General features: G+C 33.5%; 1 protein-coding gene across 1 annotated transcript in view; it reads left to right on the forward strand.

Moving 5' to 3' along the window:
• The window catches only part of BRCA2 (BRCA2 DNA repair associated), a gene marked incomplete at both ends in the record, with an annotated part of 65,769 nt that overhangs the window by 11,596 nt on the left and 39,883 nt on the right, over positions 1–14,290 (forward strand). Inside the window, 4 exons of the mRNA XM_080689437.1 lie at positions 1,729–1,775; positions 2,667–2,778; positions 3,814–4,920; positions 7,205–12,187. Of these exons, the coding sequence (XP_080545563.1) occupies positions 1,729–1,775; positions 2,667–2,778; positions 3,814–4,920; positions 7,205–12,187 (6,249 nt within the window). The remainder of the gene's footprint in view (positions 1–1,728; positions 1,776–2,666; positions 2,779–3,813; positions 4,921–7,204; positions 12,188–14,290) is intronic.

Below are 14,290 nucleotides of genomic sequence, written 5' to 3' on the forward strand. Positions count from 1 at the left end.
CGAGTACCCTTTAGACATTTAGTATGTTGAATAAATAACATTTATTTATAAAGTGAATTATTATAAAGTGAATGAATTAATAATTGCACTTACCAGAAACTAAAAATATTTTTTATTTTAAAGTAACTTAGAAATTTCCAGATAGCTAAATGTATTTCCGAAAGTATTCGAGTAGCTAGCTAATACCAACTTAATAACTTGAGAGGCTGTGACCATTTTTAATTTTATAAGATTAAACATAAGTTTAAAGAAATGTCTCTGAATGTGGTATGAACACAGTTTGAACACATCTAAAACACATCTCAGTTCCTAGGCAAGGCATAAAAAATAGATAATAGTGGAAAAAATAGTAAATATTTACCAACACTTATTTTTAGAAGATATTGGGTTAGATTATTATTTCTCAAATTGCAAAGCATGACGGATTAATAGTTCTGAAATTAAGTTTTAGAGTCACATACTTTTTTCTTTTTTCTTTGGTACTGGGGATTTAATACAGGGACATTCTACCTGCAAGCTATACCTCCAGCCTTTTTTTATTTTATGTTTTGAAATAGGGTCTCACTAAGTTTCTGAGGGTATTTATAAGTTGCTAAGGCTGGCCTTAAACCTGTGATCCTCCCAAGTACTGGAATTACAGGCACACACCACTGCACCCAGCTCACTCACTTGCTCACTCTTTCTTTCTTCCTTTTTTTTTTTTCTCTTTTTTATACTGGGGATTGAATCTGGGGGGCACTCTACCTCCCAGCTATACCTCCAGCCCTGTTTCACTTTTTTTTTTGAAACAGGGTCTTGCTAGGTTGATGAGAGCCTCACTACTTGCTGACACTGACCTCAAACCTGTGATCCTCCTATCTCAGCCTCCCCAAATAAGGGATTATAGGAACCAAGCCTGGCTTTATTTTTAATGAAATAAAAAGAATATAAAGATATACATAGTTACAGTTATCAAAGTTAGTGAGTGAAAATAGAGTACATCTGTAAGTTTTAGGTAAAGAATAATTTTTAGTAAATTATTCCATGGAACATAATACTGATACTCAAAAATTATTCATTGTTTTATGAGAGATCTAATGATTTATCTGGCTTCCTTACATATCATAGAGCTTTTTTAAAATAACTCTTACATATGTATGTGCATACATATATACAAATATATGTATATATGATTGTACATGTATATATGTGTGTGTGCATACACATATACATTACTGTTGTACTCAGAGCATGAGTTTATACCCGTACCAGATTTGGGGGTTGGTTTGTTTATTCCAGCAAAATAACATTTCATTTCCATTCCTCTTTAGCTGAGAGTGATTTTACATGTTGCTTATATGAAATTATAAAACTATTGTAATACTAAGAAGTATATAGCATACAGTATACCTTTAGTCTGTGTTATTGTCTAAATAAGTACCGAAGTCTCCAAGCTTTAGCTTTTAAGTCATGACCTCAGAGCTTCATCTGATTTTCTAAGTTACTATAGGGTTAGTGTTACTATAAAATCGGAATCACCAAATCATAGATTAACACTTTGTGAGTGGTATTAAGGTCATGTGTATGGCTAATTAATTATGCTTATTGACCTTTCTAATTATATACTTAGATCAATTAATTTTGTTTTAAATGTGTCACTTAAATAATATAAGTTGTTTTTGCTTTTTGACAAAAATATATAAGCTTTTGATTAATACAGGATATATAAATTGAATTTTCATTTTGCAGTCAGAGATGAGGAATCATCTGAAACTGTATTTCCTAATAATACTGCTGTAAGTAAATATATCAAAGTGATTATACTGTTGAAATTGCTTATAATTTTAGATGGTTTGATAAATTATTTGTCCTGCATTTTTGTTCTCTAAAATACAATTTAGTCAAGTGTAATGACACTCACTTGTAATCTCAGTACTTGGGAGGCTAAGACAGGAAAATTACAGGCTTGAGGCCTGCCTCAGCTACTTAGGCCCTACAACTTATTCAGTCCTTGTTTCCAAGTAAAGAATAGGGGTGGGGATGTAGCTCGGAGGTAGAATGTCCCTGGGTTCAATCCCTAGTACCATAAAAACTAAAATAAAATATAATTTATTTAAGTCTTTGAAAAAAAAAGTCTCATGTCAGGTGTGGTTGCACAATCTTGTAATCCCAGCATTCAGGAAATAAAGACTGGAGGATCGTGGTTTGTGGACAGCCTCAGCTACTTAGCAAGGCCCTTCACAACTCAGTGAGACCCTGTTTAAAAATAAAAAGAGTAAAGCTGGGCGTGGTGGCGCACACTTGTAATCCCCGCGCTTGGGAGGCAGAGACAGGAGGATCGCGCAGGTTCGAAGCCAGCCGCACTGGCTTAAGAGACCCTGTTTCCAAATAAAAATATAAAATAGGTCTGGGAGTGTAGCCCGGAGGTAGAAGGGTTTCCAGGAACCCCAGTACCACAAAAAATAAAAAATAAAATAAATAAATAAAAAGTAAAAATGGGGCTGGGAGTGTAGCTCGGAAGTACAGTGTCCCTGAGTTCCATCCCCAGTACCAGAAAAAAAAATTTTTTTTTCTAAACCTGATCCAATACATAATTTCTTTGACTTTCTACAGCTCTGTTGTCTAAGAATAATTTGTATGCATGTGTGTGTGTATTGACATAAGTTAAAAAAAAAAAACTTTTTTAGGTTTTGAAAAACTATTTTTCTAACCAGGATGAAAATCTGAGGAAAAATGATAGATTTATCCCATCTGTGACAGACATTGGAAACAAAAATCGAAGAGAAGCCAACAGTCATGGTAAATCTTTCCTTTTATTTGAACTAAATAGTTTAAATTGACATCATTGCTCTTCTTTTCTTAAAGAGAAAACATATTACATTTTCTTTCCTGACTTCTAAATGAAGTTAAAGTAATGAAGGCAAACTAACTTGATTTAAAAGACAGTATTTAGCCGGGCGTGGTAGCACACGCTTTTAATCCCAGAATTTGGGAGGCTGAGAGAGGAGAATCATGGTTCGTGGACAGCCTCAACTACTTAGGCTCTCTGTAACTTAGTGAGACCCTGTTTCAAAAAATAAAGAATAAAAATAGGGAAGGGGCTGTAGCTCAGAGATCTAATGCCCCTGGGTTCCATCCCCAGACACTCAAATAAATAAATAAATTAATTAATTAATTTAATTAAATAAAAAATAAAAGACAGTATTTAAACATCATTCTAAAATGGTACTGCTCAATATGTTGTAACACGAAAACAAAACTATTACAAAGTTTTTAGAGAAAAAAGATTTATAATTAACAAGCTATAAAGTTCTTTTTAAATCACTGGGTAAATATGATAGAATTATACCAGAAGCTACATAGTCAGGTTATTGGAAAATTGTGTTTTTATTAGTATGTGTATATGTCTATATAAATGTGCAAGATTGGATATCTGTGAGTGGGTTTAAAATCTAAAGGAAGTTATATATATATAAAAATCAGATTTTATTCTCAGTTATAGCACCACAAAATGGATTTGTAGTTTCTATATGATAGTTTGTAGACTATTAAGTTGAATATACAGTAATTTTAAAGGTGATCTTTAATTGTGTAGAGCTAACAAAAAAAAGATTATTAGGGATTGACATATGGATAAGAGGCTTTGGGTACATTGGCATCAGGTATTACCAGAAGAATATAGAAAGGGAGATTTGCCATCAAAAAGCTAGCACTCGGAATAACTCTTTAAATTCTGAGATATTTAATATATACTATTTCTGAGAAAGGCTGCGAGAATAATAATTTATATGGTATTTTATAAAATGTTAATAATGTTTTTTTTAATATTAACAGGATTTGAAAAAATGTTAAAGAATTCATTTGATAAAGTAAATAGCTGCAAAGACCACTTTGGAAATTCAGTGCCAAATGACCTAGAGGAGGAAGTACAAGAAACAGTTGCAGATATTTCTGAAGGAGATAGCTTTTCATTACATTTTTCTAAATGTAAAACAGGAAATATACAAAAAGTAAGGATGGTGAAGACTAGGAAAAAATTTTTTTATGAAACAAGAACTGATGAATTCAATGAAGAAGCTAAAAAACAAATGGAAAAAAATAATCATTCATTTGCATCTGAAATGGAACCAAATGATAATGATCCTTTAGGTTCAAATATAATAAATCAGAAGTCCTTTGGCAGTGGAAATAACACAGTCTCCAAGGAAGTTGGACCATCTTCAGGCTGTGAATGGTCCCAGCTAACCCTCTCGGATCTAAATGGAACCCAATTGGAGAAAATACCTCTACAATGTCTTTCTTCTTGTGACCAAAATAATTCAAAAAAAGACTTAATAGATATCGAGAAAGAATGTACCAACTGTATTACTTCAGAGAATTCTTTGCCCCGTGTTTCTAGTCTGCCTAAATCAGAAAAGGTACACAAGGAAACAGTGGTAGATAAGAGAGTTGAAGGACAGCATCCTGAATCTCAAGAAGACTCCATTCGTGCAGTACAGCAGGCAATACCTGGGACTTCCTCAGTAGCTTCTCCATTTCAGGGTATCAAAAAATCAATATTCAGGATCAAAGAACCATCCAAAAAAATTTTCAGTACAGTTTTCTCAGATAAAGTGACTGATCTAAACTTTAAAGAAGGAACTGAAATATCTGATAATAGGTTGAAAATACATGATATTTGCTCACAGAAAGATTCTTTATGTCCAAATTCAGTTGATAATGGAAACTGGCCAGCCACTATCACACATACTTCTGTAACTTTGAAGAATACAGGTTTGATATCTACTTTGAAAAAGAAAACAAAAAAGTTTATTTATGCTGTAAATGATGAAACAACTTGTCAAGGAAAAAAAATGCATAAAGACCAAAAATCAGAACCAACTAACCGTTCATCCCAATTTGAAGATAATGCACCACTTTCATTTAAAAGTGCTGATTCAGGTACTTTTTTTTTTTTAATAATGCATATGATTTCATGGATGTGGTAAATTATCTTATTTGAATATGTGAATTTATTCTAAAGAACATACCTCCTGCTTTCTACCCTGTAGTATTTTATATCTCGATATCTTATAGCCAATCTCAGGCAGTATCTGTATACGTTATTGTTGAAGGCTGTTGACTACCAATGTTCAAGATCATTTCATTCAAACCCTATTATGTCAGTTTGCATAGTCTATGTATAATGATCACTTTTCTGCTAATTTTTTTTGAGACAATCTCACTATGTTGCCAGACTGGACTCAAACTTTTGGGTTCAAGTGATGCTTCTATCTCAGCCTTAGTAGCTGGACCTACAGACTTGCACCACTGCACCCTACTCTGTAACTCTTGAGATAGCTTTTGATTCATAAACATTAAGGACTTGGCTAATTAGTTCCTGCTTTAATTTTTAAAGTGTTATATGCAAATTAGAGAACTTTGTAAATATGTGGTGCTATTTATATATTTTCTTTAAAATAGAAAGTTAATTGTGTAGCTAAGTTTAATGTAAACAAGACCTAAAATAACAATTTCTGTCATTGTTTCATAGTTATTAGCATTTCTCTGGGCCTCCAGAGTATGAACAGTGAAACTCATTTTTTGTATTAATAGCAGTTCACTTAGCAGTAACTAAAGTACATGAAAATGACTTTAAGCTGGGTGAGGTGGCACAAGCCTGTAATCCCAGTACTTGGGAGGCTGAGAAGGAAGATCACAAGTTTGAGACCAACCTTACCAATTTAGAAGAACCTGTTTAAAAAAAAAAAATTTAGGACTGGGTACTGTAACTCAAGAGATACAATGCCCCTGGGTTCAATCCCCGGTACCACAAAAAAATAGAATACATGTGTTTTAAAGGGAAGCACAGTGCCACACACTATAGTCCTAGCTAGCTAAGAGGCTGGGGCAAGAGGATTTGCTTGAGCCCAGTTGTTTGAGGCCACATGCACAGCATAGTGAGATCCTATCTCAAAAAGGGGGTTGAGGGGAAGGATGACTTTTTTCTCCTTATGAGAAAATGTTAATGGGCGGTATTAGCTCAGTTAATAGGATTTGTGGTATTGGAGGGCCGAGAAACCATTTAAGGTTTAGGTTAAATTTCCAGAAAAAAGTGTTTCATTCTATAAGTTTCAGACTAAAAGCTAATTAAGTAGTTAATATATAGTAGTAGTTATTGATTAAATGAAATTAAGAATTTTGAGTGTGTGTGTGTGTGTGTGTGTGTATGTATGTATGTATGTGTTACTGGGAATTGAACCCAGGGGCATTCTACTTCAGAGCTCCACAACCAGCCCTATTTTGTTTATTATTGTTATTATTGTTACTATTATTCATGGTACTGTGGATTTAACCTATTTAAATTTTATTTTGAAATAGACTTACTTAGTAATTGAGGCTGGCCACAAACCAAAGATCTTCTGTCTCAACTACCCATATGCTGGTATTATAAGTGTACACCATCACACCCAGCTAAGAATTTTGACTTAATAGAAAATTCAAAGCAGAGAGGAGATTAAGCAGAACAGTTGAACTCATTTGCCTTTGTAGTTGAAATTAGGTTATCTTTCAAGGCATTCAAAAGGACATGGTTACTTTTCTAATTCTGCCTTGGCTTAAATGTTTTCTACTACACCAATACTAACAAGAATTTTTTCCAATAAAATTAAAATTTTCTTTGGGAGCCAGGCATGGTAGCGCACACTTGTAATACCCGCATTCAGGAGGCTGAGACTGGAGGATTGCAGTTCGTGGACAGCCTCAGCTACTTAGTGAGGCCCTCTGCAACTTAGTGAGACCCTGTTTCAAAAATAATAAAAAATAGGGCAGGGGGTATAGCTCGAAGGTCGAAAATTTGAGTAGTATTTATGATATTTAGTTATTGGTTGAATTGATACATATTATCTTAAAAATATTTAAATTCTATTTTTCTTCAGACAGTATAATAACTTCAGAGAGAATTTAGGAGACTGAGACAGGAAAATAGCAGATTTGAGGCCAGCTTCAGCAATTTAGCAAGAATCTGTTTCAAAATAAATAAAATAGGGCTTGGGGTGTACCTCAGAGGTCAAATGCCCCTGGGTTCTATCCCTAGTCCCACAAAAAAATTATATATATATATATATATATGTATATATGTGTATATGTATATATATATGTATATATGTATATATATCTTTTAAATCTGACATTTAATTTTTGCTTTTCATGTGATTCTTGTTTGTTAGACACATTTTTAACTTAGTAAAAATATTTAGTGATATTATTGATAGTACTTTAATTTTATTGTGTCACTTTGTATTCTTGTGTTTAGGTTTATTGACATCTTCTGCTACGAGAAAGTGCTTACAGAATGATGCTGAAGAACCAACTGTGTCTTTAACCAACTCTTCTGGGACAATTCTGAGGAAATATTCCAATGATGAAAGTAGTTATGTTGATGTGGTAATACCTCAGGATCTAAATGATAAAGAAACAAAAATTAATAAAGAAAAACTGCAGTCATTTATTACCCCCAAAACAGATTTTCTATCATGCCTGAAGGAACAACAGTGTGAAGATGATCCAAAATGCCCCAAAGTTTCAGATATTAAAGAAAAGGTCTTTGTTGCAGCGTGCTACCCTACAGTACCACATTCAGAAGTGGCATGTAGCAGTATTCACTTTCAATCACAGAAAAGCCTTTTAGATGACCGTGATAATACTGATACTATTATGTTGACACCTAGCTCCAAGAATCCTCTATCAAACCCAGTAGAGACTTTTAGAAGAAAAGAATCAAACAAAATATCAGAGAAACTAAAATGTAAGAGTTGTAAAGTTGATACTGAGCTAACCAAAAATATTCCTGTGGATAAATGCCAAGAAATATGTGTTTTAAATGAAAAGTCTAAAAAAGCTGAGCTTTTACCATCTGAAAAATACAAAACAGAAGCATTACCTTCAGTGAAGTCTCAATTTAACCAAAGAGACCAAGAAGAAACTACCTTAATTTCCGAAATGACTGTGAACTCAAATTCTGAAGATCTTTTCCTAGACAATGAGAATAATTGTGTCTTTCAAATAACTAAGGAAATGAATCATCCCATTTTAGAAAATGCTAAGGAACTTCATGAAGCAGACCCCAGTTGTTTTAAAGAACCCATTCCCAGGAACTTCACTATGGTGGTAGGTACAGATATGGATGACAAACAAGCAGCCCAAGTGTTGATTACAGAAGGTATTGACTCATCAAATATAGTCCATGGTCTTGCAGAGAACAGAAATAGCATAAAACATCATCTGAAAATAACTTCAGATCAATATTTAAAACCAGACACCTCCTTGGATATGAAATCAGACAGAAATAACGACTATATGGACAGATGTCCAGAGCTCTTGGATTCAGTTTCACATCATAGTTTTGGAGGTGCCTTCAGAACAGCTTCCAATAAAGAAATAAAACTCTCTGAACATAACATTGAGAAAAGCAAAATGCTCTTCAAAGATATTGAAGAACAGTACCCTAAGAGTTTAGCTAGTATTGAAATTGTGAATACCTTATCATTAGATGATCAAAAGAAACTAAGCAAACCTCATATTTTTGATTCACAGTCAGTTAATTCTGTGTCTGCATATGTCCAGAATAGTACATTTGTTTCTTATTTTGTAAGTAATCTCACAGCCTCTCAGATGTTATCTTTAAAGCAAGATTTTAATTCAGACGATAACTTAACACCTAGCCAAAAGGCAGAAATCACAGAACTTTCTACTATATTAGAAGAATCAGGAAGTCAGTTTGAATTTACACAGTTCAGAAAACCAACGCACACAATAGAGAATAATAAGCTTAAAGTGCCTGGAAACCAGAAGATTGTCCTAAATACCACTTCTGAGGAAAGGAAAGATGTTGATGTTCATCTCACAATTGATGCCTCATCTGTTGGTCAGATAGATAACAGCAAGAAACTGGAAGGTGCAGTTGGAGTTAAACAAAAGTTTACTTGTTTGTTGAAAAACAACTGTAATAATTCTTTTGATAATTCAGATGAAAATGAAGTGGAGTATAGAGGCTTTTATTCTGCTCATGGCACAAAACTGAATGTTTCTAGTGAAGCTCTGCAAAAAGCTATGAAGATATTCAGTGACATTGAGAATAATAGTGAAGAGCCTTCAGCAGAAGTAGATCCAAGAAGTTTCTCAAGTAAATATCATGATTCTAGAGTCTCAACATTTAAAATAGAATATCAAAGCAATGATAAAAATTTAAATGAGAAAAGTAATGTATGCCAACTAATACTACAAAATAATACCCAAAGGACTACTCACATTTTAGTGGAAGAAAATACTGAAAATTATATGAGAAATACAGAGAATGATACTAGTGACAGTAGAAGTACTTGTAAATTAGAAGAATCTGATGGCAGCAATTCAAGTAAAAATGATACAGCTTCTGTTCATAAAGATGAAAATAACTTGCCATGTACTGATCAGGACAATAATACATATCTTAAATTGTCCACCCAGTTTGTGAAGGAGAGAAGCATACAAGTTAAAGACAATTTGTCAGATTTAACTTGTTTGGAAGTTGTGAAAGCTGAAGAAACATGTCATATTGACTCTCCAAATAAAGAACATTTAACTGAAAGTAAGATGGAGCAGAATATAAAAGATTTTGGTCATTTTGAGATATCCTTTCAAACTGCAAGTGGGAAAAATATCCAAGTTTCCAAAGAGTCATTAAGTAAAGTTGTAAATTTTTTTGATCAAATACCAGAAGAATATAATAACTTTTCAGATTCTTTCAATTCTAAGTTATATTCTTGTGTAAATAAGAACAAAATGAACATTTCAAGTCATGGGGAAATAGACATGGATAAAAACAAAATATTGGAAGAAAATATCCCAGTTATTACTGGAAGTCAATTACTAACTCCCCAACAACCAACTAATTATCAAGTAGAAAATGTCAAAGAACCTAACCTATTGGGTTTTCATACTGCTAGTGGGAAAAAAGTGAAAATTGCAAAGGAATCTTTGGACAAAGTGAGAAATCTTTTCGATGAAATAAAGCATGATATTAGTAAAGTCACTGATTTTAGTCATCAAAGGGCAGAGACCCAAAAGGACAAAGAAGACTATAAAGGGTTTGAATTAGCAAGAAAAACAACTAAGATAACAGCTGTCCCAAAGTATGAAGAAATGCAGAATTCTGTTGACAATAATGAGAAAAACTTTGTTTATAATGAGACCCAGGTGCTACCCAGCCTAAAGCATAATTTCTGTGGACAAACCAAAGATCTCAAAACAAATAAAATTTCTTTAAAAGATAAAGTACATGAAAATGTAGGAAAAGAAAAAGCAAACATTTCTACAACTTGTACAAATCAGTCTCCTCATATAGCATTTGGAGATTCGGCTTTAGCATTTTACACAGGAAATGGTAGAAAAATTTCTGTGAATCAGGCTTCACTATTTGAAGCAAAAAAATGGCTTAGAGAAGGAGAATTGGATGATCAACAAGAAAAATATACTGCCAGGGTTGTATGTAGAAAGCAATACCCTTCAAATGAAAGTAGTTCAAACATTATAATTGAAAGTGACAAAATTCATCTCTCTGAAAAGCAAGACTCCACTTACTTAAATAACAGTTGTGCATCTAACAGCTATTCGTACCATTCTGGCGTTTGTCATTCTGATGATGGTGATTCAGGCTATCTCTCAAAAAATAATATTGATTCAGGTATTGAGCCAGTCATGAAGAAAATTGAAGACCAAGAAAACACTAGTTTTTCTGAAATAGTATCTAATATAAAAGAAATAAGCACAAACCCACAAATGATAAATGAAGATATGTATGTACAGAAACTTGTGACTAACTCTTTACCATGCGAAAGTAAAAAGATAGATGTTAATGTGGCCATAGTTGATTCAAAAAAATTTGAGATAGAACCACTTGCATTCAGTACAGCCAGTGGTAAGACTGTCTGTGTTTCACATGATCTAATAAAACAAGTGAAAGAGAGATACACAGAAAACTACAATAAGATAAATCAGCAAAACGCTGAGAATATGTCAGGTACCTGCCAAAGAAAAATTGTGACAGATATTAATGAAGCATTGAATAATTCATATGATGTTCTTTTTCCTGACTTGCTAGATAATAAAGGATGTATGCATTCTCATACTGTTTTTGCTGATATTCAAAATGAAGAAATTTTACAACATAACCAAAATGTTTCTGGTTTGGAGGAAGCTTCTGAAATATCACCTTGTCATGTTAATTTGAAAGTTTCAGATGGATGTAAATTTAACATGAGGGAACGTCCCAAGTCAGTCTCTCCTACAAACACTTGTGGAATTTTTAGTACAGCAAGTGGAAAGTCTGTGCAAGTTTCAGATGTCTCATTACAAAAAGCAAGACAGGTGTTTTCTGAAGTAGATGATAATGCCAAGCAACTCTTTTCCAAAATATCATTCAAAGAACATTCAGACCAGTTCACAGTAGAAAATAATGCTATGGTACATATCCCCCAAAATGTCCGGTCACCAAAAAAAATTTTTACGTGTAATGGCAATTCATCTGCTTTCTCGGGATTTAGTACAGCAAGTGGTAAACAGGTTGCAATTTCAGAAAGTGCATTAGAAAAAGTCAAGGGGATATTAGATGAATTTGATTTAATCAGAATGGAGCCTGATCTTCAACATTTGCCTACATCTAGACAAGATATTTCAAAAATGCCTCCTTGCATCAAAAAGAGAGCCCTGGAACACACTCTTAACTCTAAAATGGAAAAAGCCTACAATAATGAATTTAAATTATCAAATAACTATAACATTGAAAGCAGTCCTTCAGAAGCTAATCACTCTATTAAAGTTCCTTCATATTTCTCTTGTAAGCAAGACAAACAACAGCTGGTATTAGGAACCCAGGTATCACCTGTTGAGAACGCTCTTTTTGGAAAAGAAACTTTACCTAAAGACATAGAAATTGGCAATACTGAAGCCTTTTCTAATGTTTCGATGCAAACAAATGAAGTTTGTTCTACTTACCTCAAAGATTCAAAAAACTATTTTGAAACAGAAGCAGTCGAGATTGCTAAAGCTTTTATGGAAGATGGTGAGCTGACAGATTGTGAACCACCAAGACGTGTTAAACGCTCTCTTTTTACATGCCAAAAAAATGAGCAAATGGTTTTGTTAAATTCAAGAACTAGAAAAAGAAGAGGACATGCTCTTGTTTCAGTTGGTAAGTGTTTTTACCTTTTGTTTTATCAATCAGTGTTCAGTCCCTAATAGTCTTCCTATGCTAGATTATTGATTGGAGTGTTCCGTTATTTTTTTCAAGTTCAGTATTATTTTTCCAGGTTTGTATGTCTAGTTTGGCAGTGTGCTTTGACTCTTGATACCTCTAAGTCTGTATACAAAGCAGTTATGTTTTCAGGGTCTCATGAAATATCCTTAGAGATGTGGGAGGGGGGTACTGGGGCTGGAACCCAGGTACATTCTACCTCTGAGCTATAGCCCCAGCCCTATTTTTTATTTTTTATTTTTAAAACAGGGTCCCACTAAGTTGCAAAAGGCCTCACTAAGTAGCCAAGGCTGTCCTGAAACCGCCTGATCCTCCTGTCTTGTCTCTCAAATACTGGGATTACAAGCGTGCACCACCATGCCTGGCTTTCTTTAGAGATTATTAACATAGTTATATTTGAAAAATTATGATTTAAAGTTTGGGTATTCTAGAAAGTTGATGTTCCTGTCTTATAACAAAGCCTGCATGACTTTCTTCATGTAGATAGTAGAGATTCATATTCTGACTTTTTATTTAAAGGTTGGTTTCTAATTAAACCACTTACTTAAATTAATTTTTTAGCTTCTCTGAGCCTCAATTTCCATATCTACAAAATGCAACTAATAACTCTCACAGGGTAATTTTAAATATAAAATAATGTACCTAAAGCACTTTAGCATTAAACCTGACAGCAGGAAAAGAGCATTCATTAGGTGTTGGCTTGCTTCCTTTTTTCTATCTAGGAAATAGTCTAAAAATAGTTACTGTTAGGAAATAGTATCTTGATATTAATACTATTGGATTATATTCTAAATTTCTCTTTTAAAATATCTAAAAAACAGTTCAGAGGTATGAGATTTTTTTGTGTACACATCCCGTAGACTTTCTTAAATGTTACCCAAGTCACATTTGGTACAGAGTTTAATTAATATATGCACATAGGAAGTCTATAATACTTACCTTAAAGTATTTGCTCTTTTAGTACAGAATTCAAAAGTGCATATACATAAAGATATTCATAATTTTATGGAAAAGTAAAGGATGATCCATTCTGTTCCATGTGTATACTGAAGTGTGTTGGGCTGCCTAGAAAAAGGTCAGACTTCTAAACATTCTCAACAGCATTTCTATTTAATTTTCCTCACTTTTACTCTTCATCAGCTTCTGATTATTTTAATAGTGTGGGTCTTTGTCAAAGAGTTAAATAATTTTATAATGGTCTAACTCTTGATGAATGCTCATGTGAACATTTTTACTTAAATTCTACAAATTCATTCCCTGTAATAAGTAAATCATCAAAAAAGCCAAATACTTGTTAACATGTATCTCAGCATGACATAGAATTACATACCTTGAGTTATGTTTCATCTTAGCTTCTACGTGCATTCTACCACTGAACAACATTCCTAGCCCAGAAATTTTAAATAGGAAGTGTTTCTATTACTAGGGGCTAAGGATGTAACTAAGTAGTAAAGCACCTTGCATGAAACTCAGGAATCAATCCCCAGAATCACCAAAAAAAAAAAAAAAGAAAGAAAGAATAAGAAAAATTCAAACACAAACCAGGCATGGTGGTACACACTTGTAACCCCAGTCCTTGGAAGGCTGAGACAGAAGGATTGAAGGTTTGAAGCTAGCTTTAACAACTTAGGCTCCCAACATCTTAGTGAGACCTTGTTTCTTTTTCTTTTCTCTTCTTTTTTTTTTTTTTTTTTTTCTTTTCAGTACTGGATATGGCACCCAGGGGCATTCTGCCTCTGAGCTACACCTGAGCCTTATTTTTTATTCTTTATTTTGAAACAGGGTCTCACTGAGTTGCAAAGGACCTCATTAAGTAGCTGAGGCTGGCTGCGAACCACAATCCTCCTGTCTTAGCCTCCCAAATGCTGGGATTACAAGTGTGTGCTACCACGCCTGACTGTGAGACCTTGTTTCTAAATAAAAAAATAAAAATATGACTGGATTGTAGTGGAAGTAGAATGCCCCTGGGTTCAATCTCCAGCACCACAAAAAAAAAAAAGAAAAGAAAAGAAAAATGCAGAAGTATTTCTAAGATTTTAA

The sequence above is a fragment of the Muscardinus avellanarius genome (genome assembly GCF_963383645.1).
Source record: "Muscardinus avellanarius genome assembly, chromosome: 2".
Classification (NCBI taxonomy): domain Eukaryota; kingdom Metazoa; phylum Chordata; class Mammalia; order Rodentia; family Gliridae; genus Muscardinus; species Muscardinus avellanarius.